Source organism: Sander vitreus, chromosome 21 (genome assembly GCF_031162955.1).
Source record: "Sander vitreus isolate 19-12246 chromosome 21, sanVit1, whole genome shotgun sequence".
Taxonomy (NCBI): Eukaryota; Metazoa; Chordata; class Actinopteri; order Perciformes; family Percidae; genus Sander; species Sander vitreus.
This window is the reverse complement of record NC_135875.1, coordinates 22143061-22166164: the sequence shown is the minus strand read 5'-3', so window position 1 is coordinate 22166164 and position 23104 is coordinate 22143061. Positions and strand designations below refer to the sequence as shown.

The 23104-nt window shown below is 39.9% G+C and overlaps 1 protein-coding gene and 1 long non-coding RNA gene across 2 annotated transcripts; one reads left to right on the top strand and one right to left on the bottom strand.

The window, feature by feature from the left end:
* Positions 1–573: 573 nt before the first annotated feature.
* On the bottom strand, positions 574–12740 carry LOC144536124 (cerebellar degeneration-related protein 2-like). The gene is made up of 6 exons (XM_078279074.1): positions 12361–12740; positions 3182–3294; positions 2459–2607; positions 1993–2157; positions 1696–1903; positions 574–1589 (listed from the first exon to the last, which is right to left on the bottom strand). The coding sequence occupies exons 1-6, from the start codon at positions 12437–12439 to the stop codon at positions 813–815; spliced, it is 1491 nt and encodes a 496-aa protein (XP_078135200.1). The 5' UTR covers positions 12440–12740; the 3' UTR covers positions 574–812.
* Positions 12741–18241: 5501 nt separating this feature from the next.
* LOC144536605 (uncharacterized) lies at positions 18242–22960 on the top strand. The gene is made up of 3 exons (XR_013503766.1): positions 18242–18619; positions 21636–21854; positions 22115–22960. It is a non-coding gene; the product is annotated as an uncharacterized LOC144536605 (long non-coding RNA).
* The last annotated feature ends 144 nt before the right edge of the window (positions 22961–23104 follow it).

Genomic DNA, 23104 nt, shown 5'->3' with positions numbered 1-23104 from the left:
TTTATCAAACTGCCAGGAAGAAAGCTGTCCCTCAAATCTCTAGATAAAAGGGTACCGCAATATCATCCGCACTAAAGGCTTGTTTGCATTTTGAACAGTGTCCATTTGTATAGTAACATATGAGATGGGAGGAGAATTATTAGCACCTTGAGTTCCTTTGAGACAGACAGCACTGTGGCCTGAGAGGATCAATCTTTGTCTTGTCTTTTCTTACTGTTATTATGCAAATGTTAGTAGAGTCCATTATAATAAACTTAATATTAGATTTAGATTCCCACTCGTGTTTTCATCAGAAAAGAGAGAGAGATGCAATTTTCTAGTGTTATTTTGTGAAGCTTTTAACATTTAGTGCATTGTGAGGCATATTGCTATTATTGTAGTATATGATAAGAGTAGTCAGGCAGTGAAGCCAGTATATATTTAGTAGGAACACTGAATAGAAGAATATGAAGGGGGTGAACTCAATCTAGTTCTTAACAAATTCGTCCACGTTTATATATATATATATATATATATATATATATATATATATATATATATATATATATATATATATATATATATATATATATATATGACTGAATTCTGCAAAGTTTTTTTTAATTGATCACATGCAAATCAGATTCTTGTATAAGCTGCGAGGTTTCAGTTCTTGGTGAAACTCTAATTTGACCTCAATTGATTGGTTTTCGAACTAGCACCCTCTATAAGAATGTTTACACCAAGCCACTGTTCATAAACTCCTTAACACTGAAATAACACACTATCGTCCTCTCTGGAGCCAACCAGTTTACCATACCAGTAACCAACCATTATTGTTTACCAGACTTGCCAGATTTGCCAGATTTGCCAGATTTGCTAGCTTTAGCAGCTTTGGTGGCTTTGATATCCATCTTGGTCTTCTGGATACGAGAGAAGATCTCTTTAAAAAGGGCTTTGTACTCTGGAGTGTTCTGTCCCAGCCTCTTATCCACCGCCTCCACTTGCTTGCTAATGCTCTCAATGGCCTCAGGGGTGGAGGGCGACTGGGTGGGGGTAGGGGGAGGCGCCGGGGTGGCGCCCATGGCACAGTCTTTCATGGACGGGTCTCGGGAGACGGGTCTGGAAGTCTGGACACCGGCGTGACACAGGCTCTCCTCGTGGCGCCTACACTTCCCTAACAACTCCTCATATTTCTCCAGCAAGGCGTGGTACTGCTCGTCCACCTCCCTGAGGATGGACATCCCTCTCTTCCTCACGCTGTTGGCGTGGAGGGCGTAGCTGCCTCTCCTGCGGCCGGACGCGTCGCGGGCCACGATGGCATTGAGCGCCGTGTCACTGCAGCTTTTTCTCACGGGGCTGGACTCAGGGAGAGCCTCCCCTCCCACACCTCCTCCACCTTCAGTCTCCTCCCTCACGCCTCCTCCGGTCTCCCCGACCTCAACTTCCAGGAACGTGTCCGTCTCCGGGGTGCTGTTGAGGACAGTCTGGGTAAGACCTACGCCGTCGTCCTCGCTGCTCAGCAGGAAAGTCCGAGCGCGACGTAGCTGCTGCAGCTCCTGTAGCTCCACCTCCAACTCCCGCACCCTCGCCTGGCAGCTCTCAGCGTCCTAAAAGCAAAGACAATCAAAATTGTAGCTAAATATAATTATCTGATAAAAACCGTCCCTCATTCTTGACAGATGAATGAACAAAAAATTCAAAATGTCTACCTACCTGCACTCGTGTCTGCAGGCGGGAGAACTCTGCAACAAGAAGGTTGCACTCCCTCTCCACCCCTTCCCTACGACCCCGCTCAGTCCGGGCAGCCGCTCGTAGAGCCGACACCGCTTCCCTCAGATGCTGGTTCTCTTCTTCAAATGGTGGATGCTTTACATCCACTGTAAAGCTCTCAGCCCGGCCCACTACAAACTCATCCTCATACCTGACAAAAAGACAAGTCAAATATAGAGCTGTGTTTCATTGTTATAAAGATGACTAGCCACCTCCTCTGTGGAAAACAATAGCAAGTACCTTGGTGCTGTGCAAAGCTCCCTCAGGCAAGGGAAAGAGTGGATGGTCTTGCGTCGTTCCCTCTTCTCCCGCCTGACTCGGAGCTGCTCCATGGAGCGAAGCTGCTCCACCTGCCCTGAGAGAGACTCCACCTGGTTCTGCAAAGTCTCAATGGTCCCTGTTAATCTGTTCCAGGAGGAAGAGAATTGATGCATTTAATCCAAGATGGCTCATATTTTTTGCACATTCTGCACTCAATCCATTCAGCCTGTTAACAGCTATTTTGTATATATTTGTTTCTGTATTTGTTGTTTATTTCCTATTCATGTTTGTTTGTTTTTTTATGTATGCACCAACCACCAAGGCAAATTCCTTGTTAAGTGTTACTTACTTGGCAATAAACCCCTTTCTGATTCTGAATCTGAAGAGAACATGTTCAGGAAATGAAAGTGGGTATGAAAGAAGAGAGAAAAAGAAAACCTCTTGCCTCTCTATCTTTTGTTGTGAGCCCTTGCTGTCCATCACCAGCGTGTGGTTGGTGCGTTCCAGCTCTCTGGCAGTCCCGTCCAGCTGCTCATACACTTTGGCATGCTGCTCGTTCATTTCCCGAAGAACCTCCAGCTGCTTCGACAGGTACTGTCGGACAAACAAGAAATATGTATGTACACGTGCATGTACAATCACCTATACACAGGGAATGTACACACAAATCCACACACAGGAGCAACCATCTGATGTACCTGTATAGTATATCTGAGCAATAGAAGTTCAGATCTCAATGAACAGCATGGAAGCAACAAGGGCTCTTATTGGCTGTCATAGGAATTAGGCAGTACTTTCCAATTCATGTGCTATTGATGTGATACATTTTTCAATGATTTATTAGGATTTATTGCACAATGCATTACCAGTTAATATACTGCTTTACAATTAAATATATTAATTAATTATTTATTCATTTCTAAACCTTTAACACAATCTCAAAACAAAATCTACTTTCAAAAGGGACATTGCCAAATGTTTTTTTTTCTATTAGGGGAACTTTATTCATGAATTCAATTCATGGATTAGGTTAATGAGGGAGACATTAGTTCCTAGATTAGATAAAACAATTCTCAAAATCTATCATAAATAATAATAAAGCCCGTCTCTTCCCATCCTGCCTGAATCAGTACAACCTCTTGACAGCACTCCATCATTTACTGTTTACCTCGATCTCTTGCACTTGCTCTTCATTAGTGATGTACATCTGCTGCAGGGAATCCTCCAGCTCTTTGTTCCTCTCCAGCAGAGTCTTTCCCAGCTCTGCCGCCAAGTGGAGGTCTAGAAATTAGAATGCGATTATGAAGCAGATGAACAAATAAGTCACAAGTGCAGACAGAGATGTAGATTGACCAAGATGGATACAAAGTTTAGGTAGTTTGGGGAAAAGAAAGCTGGGGAGGAGGGATGGAAATATAAGGAGAGGAAGGATTAAGAGGACAGGAAAGGGGGAACTAAATCTGACAAAAGAAGACAGGCTGCAACTGTACAATTTAGATGATCCTCTGTCACGATTAATAGAGTGCATTGTTCTATTTCAGGCGAGGTTATAACAGGGTCTGGAACAGAATGATTAAAGGGCCCATTACGTTGTCTCAGTCTGAACTGGACCAGTTCAGTTATACAGAGAGAAGAGCAGGAAAGACAGAAAGACTTCTTCCCCCTGCAGGTCCTCTTCTCTCCGCCAACTGAAAATGAAGGTCAGAGATTGTTGCCAAGAATATTTGAAGAGACACCTCTCCGCTGAGATTAGCACAGAAATAGGCTGAAGTTTAACATGCTGGCATGCAGGAGACTTTTAAGGCAGGCAATTTAACATTCAATGTATTATATAATAGTGCGTTGTTGATCTTGGTCTAAGTCTATTGCTTTACCTTTATTGCACCACACTGTTTTTATTTGTGCTTCCAAACTGTTATAGCACCTCCACAGTAAGATGAGTCAATGTCATCGTTCTTTATTCTAACTGTGCTCTGACTCAGCAGTATTGATGGCCTACATTGTTGCGTCTGAGTCAGCAAAATGTGATTTGCGAACTCTTAGAAAGAAAGCAGAGGACTAAACTGAACAGCCAATAAAATCATCTCTCATTCAGTCCTGGGTCTGTCCACAATATTGAATAGTGATCACTCGGACGGATGCCAAGTAACAAGCTTCTAACAGCAACTCCTGACCTACTGTATATCACTGCAACATTTACATTAAATGGAGTAGATAGTAGGGTAGGGTACAGAAACAACCAGTATCTACCGGACCAAATGACAACGCAGATTCCAGTGTCTCATTTCAGTGCCACTTAAATGCCTGCGCGTCATCTGGTGCTCCAAAAGTTAGACTCTAGTTAACATTGCACTTGGTAGCAGGTAACATTAGCCCACAGTTAGCTAGTAGCTGCCTTAAACACAGCTAAAATGCTGAAAGCTAAAAAAGGTCCAAAGTGGGGCTGTATTTCACTGGAAAGATTCCGACGTTGTGACTTTCAACAGTTTGCAGCTAAAGACACAGCGTAGCCCAGCTGCCCTTTTCGAGACACCATGGCCACTGCCGGAGTCGGGGTTGACGGAGAAACAACACCTATAGGACTTCATAAGGTCTGGACCTCGTAAGCTCACGGTGCATTCAAGTGCACATCAATAAACTCAAGCTGTTGTTGTAAAGTACCCTTCTGCCATCTAATGGTTCTTCTTTTTGTTGTTTAACAGCAATTGACTGCTGAAATAAGTTACTGCTATTACATTTTACATCATTTATTTAAATTTGACCATATGGCCTTACCAATAAACAAGTCATTCTTTAATGTCGCCGACTGTTGCTTTTTAATATTGGACTTCAATTCACCAGGTGGCCAGGAACACGACTCGAAATGAGTGTTTGATGTGTAAATAGGCAACTGTATGCTAATACGTTTGTCAACTTAAAAGGTGATAACATGTCAGTGTACAGCTTGTTTCTGCTGCCCCCAGTTAATGCAGGGTTAAAGATCCTTCAAGAAATGTTACCGTACACTCTGCTAGCTTTTTCAGTAGAGCCCGACGAATAAATCGTCAGGAAGATTGTAGCTTATCACAGATATATTATTATCAGCACATGTCGGCTGAAGTAGCAAGGAATTGCAGTACAGAAATCTGTATTGACACGTATATTGTATTATCCCTAAAATCTCAATATTGGTTTTAGCCTGACAAATCGAATATCAGCCAGGTTCTGTTTTTCAGTCACTACATGTTTTGAAAGCATGCTTCTCTTCATTCTACCTGGCAGTCTTGTCGTCACCTTCTTCAATTAAACTAATAAGTAGCAAGCTAAGCATGCAGTTGCCAACAGCTCCATATGGACTAATTCACATACTTCCTCTGTACTGATAGCTTAATGAATTCCTGAGGGGCCCTGGCATCAGCAGCTGTGGTACCACTGAATAGATTCCTCCTGGATGCTGAGTGAGTCAGGAGCCCACCTAGCCCTCTTTCTGCTAGTACGACTTAACTAGAAACCCCTGACGAGTTAGCATCTCTGCTCTGACACACAGGAAGTGATTTGCTTGAAATATGCTGTGGAAGGGTTGTGTAGTTAGCATTAGCAGTTATAACAACAAAGAGTTCAAGCTACAAAATAATTTCTTCAACAGTACTTTTATTTTTCTGGCAGCAGTAGGCTACTTTTTTTGTTTCCTCTTATTCTGTTTATTGTGACCATTGCGCACCAAAATACCAAGGCAAATTCCTTGTGAATGTGAAAATCTACCCGTTTCTGACGTAAACAAAACTTGTTTGAACTTGTATTCTGAAAATAACTCGGTAGACCATGCAGTTACGTCATGGTTAGTATGTTAAAGCCAGCACTCCTCTCATCAATAAACTAAAAACAGTTATATAAGCAAAGCGGCTGAAGACCTTTGGCAAGCTCTTGAAATCCTATCCAGCCTTGGGCCAATCTGACAAATCTAAAACCAAAATCCACCAAAAAACAGACCACACTGTGTTAGTGTTCACATTCAGCTGGCAGAGAGGGAGAGGGAGCTCAGTGACAAGAGAATAAAAGAAAGGAAAACCAAGTAAAAAGGGGATGAGGGGGAAAGAGCCAATCGATACAACTCACTGCACTAGCAAAACAACTTAGCAAGTCAATACTCGCAACAGACTGTTAGCTGCACGCAGACCTGAAGCTTGACCCACACAGGATGAAAGCACTGAAGCCGGAACTCTAGCATAATCACATCATTCATGACAAATACATTTCCTTCATGCATTTCCTCCGACTGCAACCAGTTGGGAGTGTGTTTGTGTGTTCAGAGAACTTGGTTGCACTTTTTACAAAGTAAACACAAGGGCAAGTATAAATACTATAAATCTTTTCAATGCAACCAGCTACTGAAAACGTGTAGATATGCGTGCACATTTAGACATATCTAATAATATAGTGTATGTGGTGATCTCTTCCACAGACAGTGTTGTTTTGGACCCATGACATTTATTGGAATGTGGAAAACAAGACTTCTCCTCTTCCTCTTTTCCTGCGTTGCAGACCCGACATCTTAACAGAAAAAAGGTTCTAGAAACATTCGGTGGCCAGAAATGAATTATTTAGTGCAATAGCTTTTTTTATCCATAAACTGCACTAATGCATTATATGCCAAAACAGTGGTATCTAGTAACATTTTGATGTTCCACACTGGGACCTTTGCTTTTTAATACCCTGTACTTATGTTATGTGGCATAAATACTTATTAAGCTGTAACAAGAGCAAAGGAAGCCTCTCATCAGATGTAAGTCAAGCCAACAAACCTCTGGTCTCAGGTGGTAGAGCCACATATTTTCCTCGTGGACTTGGGCCAATAAAGGATCTGGCTAACAAACGGGACCACACAAAGACCCATCCTAATTACACGTCATTTTGTTATCCCTCCTGTTTTCATGCTTTGTATTTCTGAGTTGAAATGGGGAGCTGTAACTACAGCAAAAAAATCTCCTACATTCCACAGTGCTTTCCAAGTTTGACATCTGCTAAATTTGCACACAAATGAAGAGCTTTATTCTCAAAAGACTTAAAAGGAAGAGGTTTTTTGGGGGGGCATAAAGAAGATTGCTACCACCTTCATGCATGTGAAACTACCGCCAGCAGCCAGTTAGCTTAGCTTAACGCAACGACTAGAATCAAGGTGAAACAGCTAGCCTGGCTCTTTCTGAAGGTAACAAAAGACCAATAAGAAACATGCCATCACATTTTACAGGATCACTCCACTTAAAGTTGATGTGATCCCTTCTAAATACATTTGCAACCAGGGTCAGCCTCCTCCAGCCCCTTACGACTTTTTTTTTTTTTTTTGAAGTATTTGGATTCTTCTAATTTTTTCTAATTGAGTTATCTGTTCTGTTATAATTTAGGCAAGTTCTATTTAAATGGAGCAGTTATTTTTTTTCTCAAAATGAACTGCTTTCAAAACTAAAGAGCTTTTCCTTTTTGTTGACACTTTATTTCCCAACACTAATAGTATTTTAGCGACAATCCTACAATGAAATCCTCTGAATTTGTTGGTTATCCAATTAAAATAAGAGGAGTCCGGGCGTCTGGTGAGCTCACCTGGCAGAGCGTGAGCACATATACAGAGTATCAGTCGTTGACGCCGCGGCCACGGGATCGATTCCGTCCTGCGGCTCTTTGCTGCATGTCATTTCCCCGCTCTCCTGCCCCTTTCATGTTTAAAGCTGTCCTGTCAAAATAAAAGGCCTAAAATGCCAATCAATTATATATAATTAATAAAATAAGAGGAGTCGTAAAAATACTGGAATCATCTTAAAAAAAAATACCATGTTTATGTTTTTAACTGTATAATATATACTCCCACAAGGCTGCTGAAAAGGGGGCTAAAGTCAAGTAGACATGACTACAAGAATTTAACAACCAGTTTTGGAAAAAAGTAGGGCATACCAAACATAATGATAATATGCACCGAAAATGTATCAATTCTTCCTTGGCCCATTGACCTTCCATCAGATTTGATGCTTGTGGTAAGGTCTGAACACATAACAATAACAATTATTATTTTTTTTAATAATTGATTCCAAAGGAACAGCTTAAAGCAGGTGCAGAGTAAGACTATTTTATGGCTGCAACTATAGTATTGACTATTATTGATTAATCTGCAAGTTGTTTTCTCGATGAATGGATGAATCTCATGTCTAAAAATTGGGAATGAATGCCCATCACAACTTCCCAGAGTCCAAGATGACATCTTCCAATGTCTTGTTTAGTTCGACCAAAAGTCCAAAAGAGAAAAGCAGCGAAGTCCTCTCATTTGAGATGCTGGAACCAGAGAATGTTTGGCATAGGTCCAATATTTTTGCTTGAAACAAGCGGCAACACAGTTGCAGATCATGTTTCTGTTGATCGACTAATCAATGAATTGACTAAATGTTTCAGCTCCACACTTTTGAGAAAAATGTTAGTACTCTTCATTCCTCCATGTTTCCCCATGCCTTCCATAAACCTCCTAAAAGAGCATTTTTCCTGCCACAGCACTAAGATCAGCAAATCAGCCTGCCAGTGATTCCTGCATGACAACGACAACTGTACTGTAACACAAGGACAGTGGCATGTCTCTCTGAAGGATCCGTGGCATTCTGAATAGTCGCACAACAAAATAGGGCCGCACGATACGAAAAAAAAATGTACGATATACGATATTATAGATATTAAAGTGTATATAACAAATAATATAACAATATAACAAACTGCTTGTTGAATTTAAATTGAATGAAAGGAAATCATTTCCAACTTTCTTTTATTGAACAAACTGAACTTTCAGTTGAATATAAAAGGCACCACTAAAAAAAAACTAAAAAACAATGAGAGTTACATTTTAAAGTGCAGTTTTCTACTGATATTGTCTTTAAACTAACACAAAAAATCTCTTGAGCGTCTTTCTCGATATGTCGCAGCCTTTCGCGATGCGTTTACTGTGCCAAGTTGATATCGCAATATATGACGATAAAAAAAAAAAAAAAAAGATTTCTTTTTTTGCAGCCCTACAACAAAACATGACTTCAGGCAGTCAGCACTTTGAAGCACAGTGCTGCTCTGAGAGGTCTGACATCCTCTCTGCTCCATCAGACACAGAGCTCAGCGTGGACACGCACACATGAAGACACTGCTCCTTTTTTTTACACCAGCCATTTTGACTTTTATGAATGTACGAAACGTCCTCTCTGCTGCCGTCTCTCTCTTTTACTCTTTCTTCCTCAGTATTCCCAAAGTAAAGACTAGTGAAGACGTATTTTTATTCTCAGGTCCACCGATGCATGAGTCTTTGTGCGCAGGAAAAATAATTGTCTAACAAATCCATTACATCATGACTGCAGGTACATCGATGCTTATGTGTGCACATATGTTTGTAGTCAGGTAAAAACCACTGCATCAGCACTATTTCATGTTGATGTACCATTATAATTACGTCGAGTCAAGTCAACTTCTGCAATATGTGCCAAACATAGAGAGCAGTTGAAAATACATTTCTCTCCGACCCACTGTGCAATAAGGACACGTACAACAAGTACAATATAAAAGATAAGAAATATATACCAATAAAGAGTAAAAAAAAAAAGTAATATGTGCAAATAAGATAAAGAAAGATAAGTAATATATACAATTAAAAAAATAAAAATAAAAAAATAAAAAGACTGAGGACAAGTGATTAAGAGATGAAAAATACAGGAAATGAAGTGGTGGAGAGAGGAGCCTTTGTCTGTGATGATTGTTTTGTTTTTTTAAATACATTCAGAAGTCATGCATTTCAGCATGAGAGTGCTCAACAATTAAATTAAATAAGCATTATGTTTAATTTGGTGGTCAACTGTTTAATAAAGGTCTTTACAGATGTTCAGTACATAGCAATATAAATAGTGTGACCTCATCCTAAATGTACTTGCCTCTTTGTGACTGACTTCTTAGTTCCCCTGAAGTGAGTAAACATAAAAAGACAGACCTCATCTTTATAGAAATTGACTAATACCAAATCCATCTGGCATAACATAAATGTGATTAAATGCATTATGGGGGATGTTGTTGCATGCTCAGCTGGTTGGGTCTCAGACTATTTAAATATATTTACATTTTAGGACCATGAATGACCAAGATGTAGCCTATGTAGATCTGATAAAATCACTTGTACAGCTGTGATAGATTTACTCATGCTGTCACTGTATAGAGCAGGTGGCTTTATAATGGAAAGATAGATACAAGCCTTATGGTCGCGCGCCGACAGTTATGTTGTCATGACTTAGAATTCCTCATGGGGGCGGCAGAAACTACGCATATTAATGAACGTCCGTTACATTCAAGCCATTGCCAAATGAGTTGATACAAAGCAAATTAAGCCTATCAGCTCCACACAACTCTCTCTGTATTTCTCAGTACGACTATGTTTACAACATGGCGTAGTCCGGTGGCATTCGTGCATGAGTGTCACCGCTGAAAAAAAGAACAACAGCAGCGTTCAGCTTTGGAGACGAAGAGGACATAACTGTTCAAGGTAATTACCTCTTCTGAAGAGTCCATCATGTTCTTTTTTTTTTTTTTTTAAATCCTCCATGTCCTCCTTGATTTGACGGGTTAAACGTTACTAGCAGCTGTGTGGAAGAGGAGTGGGGGTGTTGCACGATCGCCGAAGGCTTGCGTCATGTGGATGTGCCGACAGTGTTGTCAGTACTTAGAATTCTTCATGGGGGAGACAGAAACCACGCACTATAGCTTTAGCGAACGTCATATGCGTAATTAATGGCTCGATTCAAACAGGATCAAATAATGTGTTGTCTCTGCCTGTTCACTACTGTAGTCTAGCCTACATATTTGTTCCGAAATAAGGTCCCATGGTCAACCGGAAGGGGAGGGACTTCGCCTCTCTACAAACACTCCCGCTGGTGGGTGACATAACGCAAGCCCATTAAAATGGTAAGATGAAAACATTTTAGGCAAGAATTATGCCATGCAGCAACAGCATCTTGGTTTATATTGAGATCTGGGCACTGGTAAGATGGAGGAAAGTTTAACATAGTTCATTTACACATTACTACCATCCTTATTATGACACAAGGTTGGTTGAATATCTGCAAAGTATCTCTTAAATTAGACAAAGACTGAAGAGTGAACCCTCTTGTTGGCTTGTTTTTGCGAGATTCTTCCTTTAATAAGTCATCACTAGCTGCGCAATGTGCAGTGGATTAATCGACCAGTTGATTCAGACAAAACAAGACGTTTAAAAAGAGCACCTAGGAAACTGCCATACAGCATTTTACATTTTACCATTTATAAAAGCCTAAAGAGTAATACATTAATAATCAAAGGATTTGACACATTAATCAATAATGAAAACTAGAGTCAGTTGCCATTTTAACTAGCACAATGTTAAAGTATATGAATAATACTGACTATGGCTGTCTTTTTACTGCCTAATTGGTTCATAACGTTTGATATTACATCAGTATTTAGACCCAAAAAACAACGGTATACACTTTTGGTGAGCACATTAAGTAAGCAGTGTATCTTTAAATAAAAAAAGGATAAACCTTGACCATAGGCCATTTTTTTTTTCGTCAGAAAAACATCAAGACTTTTCCTTGAAAAATCTTACACTGCTTTACTATTATTGCATATTGTGTACTCAGGTTTAATGTTAGCCTAAAATAATGGGTACATGCCATTGAAATAATTGAATACACTTTGTTAAAGCACATGCAGAGAGCCTGAGTCTTTTGAAATAATTAGGCTCTGTATTATGAAATTGTGACGTTGTGTCCATCACATCTGTCCAATACCCAAGGTGACATCATCAAGTTGCATGGTTTGTCTGACCAACAGTCCAAAACCCAAAGCCATTCAATACACAATGACACAAAAAAAAAGATTCAAAAGCAGCAAATCCTCATATTTGAGTTGACAAACCACAACATGTTCTGCATTTTTCTTGATAAACAAATAACTGATGATCAAAAGCATCCTATTTTTGCATACAATTTATTTATTAATGTTAAATCTTCCAGAAATATGCCCTGATAATAGCCTCATTGAGGGTCTAACACACTGTCTGATGCTGACAGCAATATACCAGGCCCTGCTTGGCATGCTTTCAATGCATTGTTGTCAAAGAAGAACAGCTCGCTCCCTTTGAAACTACTTCAGCGTTTATCAGCGTTTATCTGAATGCATTGAAATTGAGGAGGGACTTCTAAAAAGATGCATCGACCGTCTCGTTACATGACAGAGAGCCTTTGTTAAGTGGAGGCCAGCTGACCGACACCGGCGCCAGCCGCTGAGAGTGGGGATGCTGCGGGGAGGGAGGATGGTGTCTTGTCTTACCCTGCTCCAGGTCCTGTTGGTCGTACCACGGCTCTTCCTCTTCGGTCACGAATTCCTCCATTCTCCCTGAGTTTAGCATGGGTGTTCCCCTCCTCCTGAACCCGGGAAACCCGCAGAAGCAAGCCGTACTGTCTGAACAATAGAGCTCCGACTCCTCCAGAAGGCAGTGGTCGCTCCTTCGTGCTGGAACTGCGCACGGGTTTCATTCAGCCAGGGAGTGTTGTGATGTGGCTCTACGTGTTTCCTCTTTCCTTCCTCTGCTCGTTGTTTCGTTCACTCCCACCTCTCCCTCTCATCCCCCCACCGCCAGGCACCGGCCCATCCTGGTCCTCAGATCAGTTGCTGCTGCTGCTGCTGCTGTTGCTGTTGCTGCTGCTGCTGCTGCTGCAGAGGAGCCTACAGACGTGGCAGCGATGTTGCAATGACAGCACTTCCTTTCTCCCTGTTATCAGCGGCACACGTACGATGCCTTCACGTGCTGCCCGTAAGCTGTAAATGTACAGCTCTGTTTACATTCCAGTTTTCGGTCAAGCGCGCCCTCTAGATTTCTTTGGAAAGACAGGCATAGTGACCCCATTCATTTAGACACATTTATTACAAAGGCACATCTGTTAAAAAGCTAACCAAATAGGCTACTATATCATAAAGCTAAAATTTCAGACCGCATCTAAACGCTACATTACCTCATAGAGATGACTTGGAGCCCAGATTCAGGGAACAAAATTGTGATTCGATTAGGATTTGTTTACAGGTTAAACATGCTTTTAAGCATGTAGTTTATATAACAATGTAAAATGAAGGTACTATATATATATATAGCAATTAGTATAACTAAAGATACAGTTTTCAGATAGGGGTGCCTAGGTTGTGCAGTAGAAAGACAACTCAGGCAGATACCTAGGTTCAGTTCCTGACAGCACTACTTCCAACTTGGCCCCATCGAACACAACTGTGCAACTGCAGTGTGGGAGGCCAGTGAGGGGTTGTGTAGGCTACTTGTCCCAGCACCTGTGACTTTTAATGGTTTGTCTGTCTACAGTCTTATGTCAAAAAGTGAATCAAAAATTCTAACACAAGCTGTGCATACAAGACGGGCTGATAATGTACAGCAAATGTGTCTGTTGATGCAGTGGTAAATGGGTGGACGTGCTACTACGATGAAATCACAACGCTCCTATTATTTTGATTATTCTTGCTGTCTAAATAAGTATCATGCATTTGTAATATCACATCTCTATCACTACAAGGTCTGTCTACCATCTTGTGTACAAGCTACTTTGCTCCTGCTTGAAGATGTGGTCTAAAATACAGCTGCTTCAGGATTGAATCTAAGCAGGCAATCACCTAATGCTAAAAAGTGAAAAAAGATCCAAGTCATTCTTAATGCAAATGTTTTAATTTGTGTCGCTACGCATGGGTTGCTGCCCAGTTCTATTTTTAATGTATTAAGATTTCAATATGAAACGGCCATTTTAAATGAAGGCTTTTTAATTTTTTTGCAAGAAAAGTGCCTTGGACTTTTTTTTCTCTTTTGTGTTCCCCTTCCCAAGAGCACTTCCAAGCACTCCTGACCTTTTTTCTTCCAGTAGGCTAATGCTGCTGATGATAGGATGTTATATATTTTTTTTTAGGTATGAAGAAAAAAACATAAGGAATCTTCCAAATGTGTTCTCTGTGGAGTTACACTGCTGTGTTACCTGGACTCAGTGATGCTCTGTTTTGTACCTTCCAACAGATCCTTTTGCCACTGTAGGCGTTGGGTTACGTGGCAGCTGACTGAACTGTTTAGTTCAACTTTGGGTAACTGCTGCAAAATGATTCAGTTCACTTCTGCTACAAGCGGTGTTATGTTATTTACACCACTAGAGTGCATGCTCGAGTCTTATACATGCCACAAAACAGGTCCCTCTTAAAGGTTTGAATGAACACACATACAGAACATACATTTCACAGAAATCCCCTTTGTCCCCTCACAGCTCCATCCTATGATTGTAAATATTATTTAATACATCATTATATAATAGATAGGTGGAGGGAACTACTCATCAAAATAGCCCTATATTCTGATCTCTCACTGCGGGTCAAATTTGGAAAAAAAAGTCAAATAAATGACACATATTATAATATGACTAGGCGTACAGCTTTGTTTCATGTCAACGCGCTGTGTAAAAACACTGAATTAGTGCATCTTTGAAAGGTGGGGCATGGAATTGTTTTCAGCAAGTCCTACAACTAATTAAAGGAGACTGGGATGGAGACATATGTTATTAAGGCTAGTAATACAGGAAGATCCGATTGTTGTTGTTGAGTGGAAGACATTGTTGTCCTAAATAATAAAAGATGGTGTATACTGTATGTTCTTTCATATGTGTGATTTATGTTTCTGTGCTGCTGGCACACCGTGAATCTACCTTTGGTGGCATCATTAAAGGAACATTTGCCACTTTTTATGTGGGTGTCAAATCAGTGTTTGAAGCCGATTGAAGCAATAAAGTCCTCAGTATATTGACTAAGAAAGCTGAGTTTGCAGCTGCAAAATCTGTTGTTTTTCCTGCATCCAGTGTCGTGTCATTTGACGTGACAGTAGTCATGTTTCCATCTAATTGTCAAGCGAATTTTAAGCAAACTTTTAAAATGTAAAAAAAAAAAAAGAAAATGCGAATTAGAAGCGTTTCCATCAACTGGTTTAGAGCGAATAAACTAGACTACGCAAAGTGTAGTTTCGTCACAAGTTGACGTTACGCATGGGTGTAGATTGCAAACCGGCTTGCTAAATAGAAGAGTTTAGAAGCCAAGTTCTTTGGATAAATGGAGATGGGTAGCATTGTACAAGTTGTCCACCTGTGCAGAAAACAGGGTTGTGGCAGAGACATTTGGTGTCAGCAAGATAACCGTTGACCGCTGTGTATACGCGGTGTGCAGGGACATACGATTCAAGCTGTTGAACCAATTGGTCAATATACCCGACGTGGCTGAGGCCCAGGCTATAGCGTACTGCAACTCCACTACGCACCTTGTGCTTGTGGTACGGAGCACTGGATGGGACCCATATCCCGATCCTTCCCCCATCCGATGGATACCAGGACTATAGTCATGTGAGTAACATGTTCGCTACGTCACAACTTATTAGGCAAAGCTGTTTCCATCTCCCATTTTGCGCATTAACTTTTTTTTTGCAAATTTTAGGGAGTTTTTTTTTCTTTTTTTGAATTTTGCCACTTCAAAATGCAAATAAAAATACATTGATGGAAACATCTTAGTTGGAGAAAAGGAATAACTTAGGCTGTGGCCATATGGCCAAACACTTCTATCCCATCACATTAGCTAGCTAGCAATTATTCCGCAAGAAAGCTAACGTTAGCTAAAATTGGCCAGCTAAAACCACAATATATTTCAGATATCAGTGTTTCCCCAACTATTTTTTTCAGCACCAGGGGGAAAGGGTTTTGTTGTACCTCTCTGAAATATAGCTCAGTTGCTTGGAAAATAGCGATATGGCCACTGAATTTGATGAATTTACTGTTTATCAGACCATAAAAGAGACAAGAATTAGCTAGCTAGCATCCCTTCACCTCCACCGCTGCTAGGATACTACTTTGCCAGTAGTAGAGCATACTACATACACAGGATACACTACACTGGAGAAAAAAAGCTTTGACCAAGGGTTATAAAAGACAGAGATTTGTTTGAAAGCAGACATCTGCTCAGAATTCAGAGTAGCTTTTTCCAAGTTGAAAGCAGAGGGAAAAGGTCAAATTTAGCAATTTAAATGGATCTTTTGTATGAAGAAAGCAATGTGTGTTATGTCCCCTCTAATGTATTGTCAGCCTGACTATGAGACTATGAGTTAATGAATAAGCTTTTTGCAGCTAATGGCACGGCTGTGGTGAAGGCTAAGTGTGTAGAGACATGAAAACTGATATGAGGAATATGGGCTGTTGAGACGTGACTGCCCAGATCTAGTCCCTAATTTCCTGATTTGGGAGGGTGTTTGGTAAAGCATACATTTTGTGGGCCAATATACAATTCTGAGTATTGAAAAACTACATTTACGTGGCATTGTTGATGATCCTTCATTTTTAATCAGAGCAACCTAGTTTATTGATGGATGGATTCAAATGTAGCAGATCTTTCAGCTAAACATTCATTCTGTGGACTCTACTTCAGCATAATTATTATAAATAGGTTTCAAGAATAGTAATGCTGTTTACGCCAAATTCCTACCCTGTCTATGTTATGTAACTTAAAAATAGGAAGATCAGACCACATCACCTACAAGGGTTTAAAGGGTGAAGACAGTGTCAGGGGTCACAAGGTTAAAGTGCTATCATGGTACACACTGAGACGGCCTAAAACAAAGCCTGATTGGAGACTGACTCCACTGGCCTCTATTCACAAGGCTTCCCACATCCAATCACACAGGGGTCAATGTAAATCAGCCTATTGTTGCACACTGGGCTCCCTACATAATAAACCACTGAACCTTTCAATCAATGTTAATGCATTTCCCACAATAAATTAGTCTTTTTTTTTTACAGTATTTAGAATGGAGATGAGATGTGAATTTACATTGAGAATGAATTAATGATGTTCTTGTTGATGAATGTTATAGGCTGAAGTTCATACTTCCAAACTGTCCATGCTACATGGCATAGTAATACTTTTTTAAGGATGTCAAACGCTTTTCGTTCTAGGCACATTTTTAGCTGTAAGAAATTCAGTATGAAATGATGAATTGGAATGATGAATGATGAGTCGATGAGCAATGAATGTGAATAGCCCACGCACGCACGCACACACACACACACACACACACACACACACACACACACACACACACACACACACACACACACACACACCAAAGATTATCCAAATTAAGTTAACTACAATTACTGTAATAAGAAATAATGACATTTGTGACATTAAAAAACAAACAGATAATTTAATACTACTACTAATACTAAGACTGTGTAATATAAAGGTTGTCATACACACAGATAATTATCACCCAACTCTGCAGTTTTATCTATCTATCTATCTATCTATCTATCTATCTATCTATCTATCTACCATGCCTGACAAAAATGCATAACTTTAGGCTTAACAACACCTTTCAACAGTTTCCACACTTCCATAAAAGGAACACTGCATAGTTTTCTGATAAATTCTGAGTAAGTAAGCCATTTGTGGATGAATGAGCTCAGCTCGGAGAATCCAACTGTACTAATGCATGTAGACAACCACACAACTGACTTTCATCAAAGCACACACCCGCCAGGCCGCTATTTCAGAAAACAAACAACAACTAAGAGAAAGGAACAGCCTCATTGTTCTTTTTCTCATTCTTTGTGAGACCCTTTCCGTAGCAAAGGAGACTCCACCTCTAGATGGAGGAGGGAAATCAGCCTCCAATGGATTTATCAGTATTCACTCCATTATTGAAAATGTTGGTTGTATAAACTTCCCATGTGCACATGGAGAAAACAAATGTGAGTCAGGAGAAAAAGCAAGCTTACATGCTCGTCAGCTGGCTGGGCACCAGATGGATGCACACACACACACACACACACACACACACACACACAACCCCCTACTCCTTTTAGAAGGAGCCTTGTCTCCACGGTGACTGAAGACAAAAAAGAGGCCCGGCACAGCTGGTTTTTAGCAACCAAGAGAAAGAGAGAGAAGAGGGGGAAAACAGTGAATGAGTGTTCAGATGTACAGACGGAACAGAGGGTGAGGGGGAGTGGGAATCAGCGTAAGCAGCAGTAAAAGAGTCGATTTGGGATTTGTGGTTGGAGGTGGTGGAGGAGAGAGAGGGAGGGAGGGAGGGAGGGAGGGTGAAAGAGGAGGAGAGGGAGGAGGTACACAAACTCCCTGTGAACAGGAGTTAGTAGGTGGGAGAAGTGAACACACACTGCAGGAGCAGCAGTTGCAGTCATACAGTACAGAAACGGATGCTGATATGCTCAGTCAAATTATCTCACACAACACCTAGCGCTGGTCTCTCAGTCTGAACTTGAGCAGGCTAATTAGATGAAGAGCGGTAGACAAGCAGGCAAACAAGCGTCAGAAAATCATATGAGAGCAGTGAGAAGAGGGGGAGGGTGAAAACAAGAAGCCGGAGTAGTGATCTGTGAAACATCGTGGGGACGTTTTTTTGTAGGCCTACAGCTGAGTTTGGTTCTCCTTGCAAAGAAGAATTGACAAGTGGAAACAGTGACACAAATAAGTGAAGCACACATTCACAGCAGAGGTAAGAACCTGTTTTTTTTTTTACTTTTCATATGTTACTTGTCAATAAAGAGTCCAACTTTTTTTTTAATTCAAAGGCAGTTGTAATTTTCAGCAAGTAAAGAAAAACATCCAGGGCGAAGAGAGAGAGAAGCTGGTTTTTAGTGACAAACTTATTTACAATACCATAAAATCCAAGATTCAACACAAAGACGTTATTGTCTTCTTCATTGCAATAAGATTTCTGCAGCATGTTTTGGTATTTGACTATGTTCTGCTAATGATTAAACGTGGTGTGGGAGTGCAGTGGAAGGTAAAAATAAGTGGAGACTGCAGAGCAGAGAGGGCCAGCTGCAGAGGTCAGACATTCTTCAAGACTCTCAACTCTGACAGGCGGTTGAGATTTTCACAATCAGCTGGAGAGCTTCCAGAAAACCAAACAAGAATATACACACCCAGGAACAATGGTGTGTATGCACACGTGTATATGCATATATAGCAATATGAATGCACTTTGGAGGTAAAGCATTGGAAATTGATTTCTGGAATCAAATTTCTGCACTGATGTTAGGAAACGTTTCCTGTTTCATTTCTAAACCAAAACACTGTGGCAGTATGCCAACCACAAAAATGAACAACAAAAAACCTCTTCAATCAATGTAAGGCAGAAGTCTTGTCTGGTGTCACACATACACTTCCTGAGCAAATACATAACATCAAGAACAGATAGAACAAGAATCATTAACCCATCTTTTTTTTATGGTTGTTCATTTTGTATTACTTTCTGGAAATGTTTGGAAAATGATATAGTATTTAAAACATCACATACAGTTACCACTGAAGGGAAACATATTACATATTTTGAATGTAAAGATAAGAATTTATGTAGGCTAGTATTGAAAATCTCTTTATTTTATTAGGCAAGTTCCATATTCATAAAGCAACATTTTCCAAATCAACACCATGAAAAATTTTAAATGATTCCAAATTGAAATTGACATATATACGTACTTTGAGTCTCTTAAATTGGTCACAAATAAGAAAGGTATTTTAATACGTGATATATATACTCAAATTAAGAACTCCCACTGTCATTATTAATGAAGTTTGCAAGTCTGTCTCTTCTGTACTTGTTTCTTTTTTTTCTTTTTTTTACTTTCTTATTTACTTTCATATTGTTATTTGCACTTATGTATGTATATTTGTATGTTTACGGACTGTGATAACTGATTATTTGTAATTTGAATTCTAAAAAAAAAAAAAACATCAAGAACTGCAAGAGATCTAAATAATATATATTTTTTTAATAATAGTTGTCTTATGTAGACCTACTTAATTTACTGTATGTCTATTGATCTTGATTTATCATTGAGAAAGTATTATTTTGACTGTTGTCTAGCAACGCAAGTGCCAGGAATTCTGAGGTACAGTTACTAACGGTAGCTATTGTTGCTGATATTTAAAAGTTACATCAAAATAAGCTATTTGAGCCAACGAACAACTTATCATTTTAATGTAGCATGGCATGTTGTTCACAAGTGTCCAGTGGTATGATGCCCGCTTTGGTTCGGGTGAGCAAGACCTAACGTGAAAGTTTGCTAGCTGGTAAGATAGACACGGTTAGCCTTAACGCTAACTAGCTTAAACTAAATTTACTTGCGTTACTTATTTTTCCATAGCCGTTATTTGTAATTAAGAACTATCTATTTTGATGAACCGACATCTTGGTATGTTAGTTTGTTATTCCACATAACTAAGTTAAATGAGGTAGTAGTTAGCATGAGCGAGAATAACAAACTCCTGCTAAGCGCAAACTAGTTTTACATAGCTAGTAAAAGTAACGTTAGCAGTAACGTAGCTAGCTAACTGTCATCTCAGCGCTTGATTCTGGTGGAGTTCACACGACTTGGTATGTTCAAGCTGCCTTTGAATCACATTTAAATCGACTTGATTTTACTGTAATATAAATATTATATAGTAGATTGACTTATATGAGCTATGGACTGTTAATAATAAAGATAAGGTTTATATTTTTAAACAAACTAGTTAAAAGAAAAGTTAAAAGAGCACATCATCCCCTGATGATCATCGAAAGGCAGAGCGCAGAATCTGCATGAAATCATTATATGTATTTTATGTATTATGCAACTTGCAAACCTGAGACACTAGTTACTGCTCTCTTTGTTTGTAGGGGATATAGTAAGTATAACTCAAAGTGTTGTGTGTAGAGAGTGCACAGTATTGGTATGACCATATATTCTATTGATCCTTGTTCCATTTTATTTGTAAGTTGTATGTGAAGTAATAAGTAAAAAAAAGAAATACAAGATATTAAAAGCATTGTCACAATATATGAAACACTCAATCAAATGAGTGTGTATCATTACAGCACACCCACATTGATTTATTCAGAGTTGATCTCTGATGACTTCAATGTCCTGTTATGTTGCCATTTCACAGCCATGTGTCCCATATCTCTTCTACAGCCTGTCTAGTATTGGCCTCACCTTACCCACACACAGCTGCTCAAGTGAGGATGACAGGCCTCAGTCTTGAAATGCCAGGCCTGAAATAGTCTGCTTTGTTTATAATTAAAACTGAACATGTAGGACGGTGCCTTCTGTGTGTGGATACAAATGTAACCAGGCTGGAGCAGGAAATCACACCCAATTTGGACACATGGTGTATCCACACACACACACACACACACACACACACACACACACACACACACACACACACACACACACACACACACACACACACACACACACATACAAACACTGGAAGTTCATCAGTGGGCTGATAAGGGGTGCTGATATATAATGAGTGAGTACTCCCAAAGCACACAGAGTATTTAGGGATACAGGGCATGCCTGCTAGGCCTTGAGGGGTAATTGCAGGGTGGAAGTATAAAATTGCAGTAGTGAAGGGAGGAGCTGAGGATGAAAATAACTTCTTCATTTATACTTTCAGAGCATCTTTTCACCAGAAAGTGAGACATACATCCATTCACTGTCTCATCTTGTTTCCTTTAGGTGTAGCTGTGTGAGCTCTATAAAGGCCTGTTTGCCTCCCTGAAAGCAAAACCTGAGGCATTTGTTTTCATATCTCTGTGTGGGACCTGCATCCGAGAGTCAGCATGGTGAAACATGAGATGTTGGATATTCTTCAGAAGGTGTTGATCAAACTGCACAATCTCCCACATGCCAGTCCTCTGGAGCTGGGAGCCTTCTTGGTGCTCATCCTGTTTGTTGGTGAGTTTAATGTATTAGCTACAGTATATGACACTGACGCGTTGAATAATGTTCACTGAAAGGAGCTTAAACACTTTGTGAAGCTAAGGGGAACTGCAGGGTCATTTGATAATGTTGGATTGATCACTCGTTTCATATTACACATAGTTGACCCATGGTTCATATAAAGTTATAGCTAAATGCAGATTTAAATATGATACAAAACTCTTCCCTCAGCATGTGCTAACCCCCCCCCTGTGTCTTCTGTCCTGTCCTTTTAGCCACGTTTCTCTTGTTGATTGTGCTGTCCTGCTTCCACTGCTGCTGCTGTGGAAAGTCAAAATACCAGGCCACCAGAGTACAGCCTGTCTAAGGATGAGACAGAGAACACACTCCGTCCTTTCTTCCATCCTTCATGTAATCACCCACACACACGCGCACACACACCGTTTCATGGTCCTTTTCAGAGTCATTGATTTCTTGGAGGAAATCATACAAATACAATTCATCAACTCAAGGATGGGGACTTGTTTGCATAATATTTCCAGTTTTGGGACAAAGACTGGATGTACATTCCAGAGAGAGAGAGCCATGCTACTGGAATCCATATAAATCAGAAGAGTGGCACGACTCATCAAGATTCATTTCAGACCAGTACAATGCAACACTGTGTGGCAGCCTTGTACAACAACAAAAACCTAACAGTGGAGCAAGGGATTAAAAAAAGGGAGAGTAAGAATGCTGATTTGTGTATGAATGTCACAATGACTCCGTTATTAGAATAAACTGGTTTGGTATCCTGCTGATTCATCAGGGATATGAAAAACAACATAGCATATATGTACAGACATTTTAACTTGCGTTTGTATAGAAACTTTCCAGTGTAAAAAGACAGTGCGCCCTCTGCTGGCTCAGTGAAGAGTGTCTCTTTTTTGTGTGCAAATTGTGCCAATGGTAAAAAAAATAGCTTTATTGTTTGACATACAACAGTTACAAATGTATTCTTGTTATATCATTACATATTACATGTGTTTTTTTTGTCTTTTTTACTGAGGCATTGCAATATTGCATTTGTTGATGTAACTGAAATGTAATAAATGTTCAATATATATAAAAATCAAATATAATACTGACTTGTTTTTTTTGTACAGGATCGAATGTAAAGATTTAACAATCTGTTAATCTGTTAAAGCATGGTATGATCCCATCTTCTAAATTCATGCAGTATTTGCATGATTTTATTTCAATAATTGCCTCCACTTTACATCAAA

Excerpts from the sequence above, each read along its gene's own strand:
- LOC144536124 (XM_078279074.1), bottom strand. The coding sequence starts at position 12,439 with ATGCTAAACTCAGGGAGAATGGAGGAATTCGTGACCGAAGAGGAAGAG. Across the intron at positions 3,295-12,360 it reads CCAACAGGACCTGGAGCAGG|ACCTCCACTTGGCGGCAGAG; the intron begins GTAAGACAAGAC and ends TCTAATTTCTAG. Across the intron at positions 1,590-1,695 it reads GCCTGCAGACACGAGTGCAG|GACGCTGAGAGCTGCCAGGC; the intron begins GTAGGTAGACAT and ends CTTTGCTTTTAG.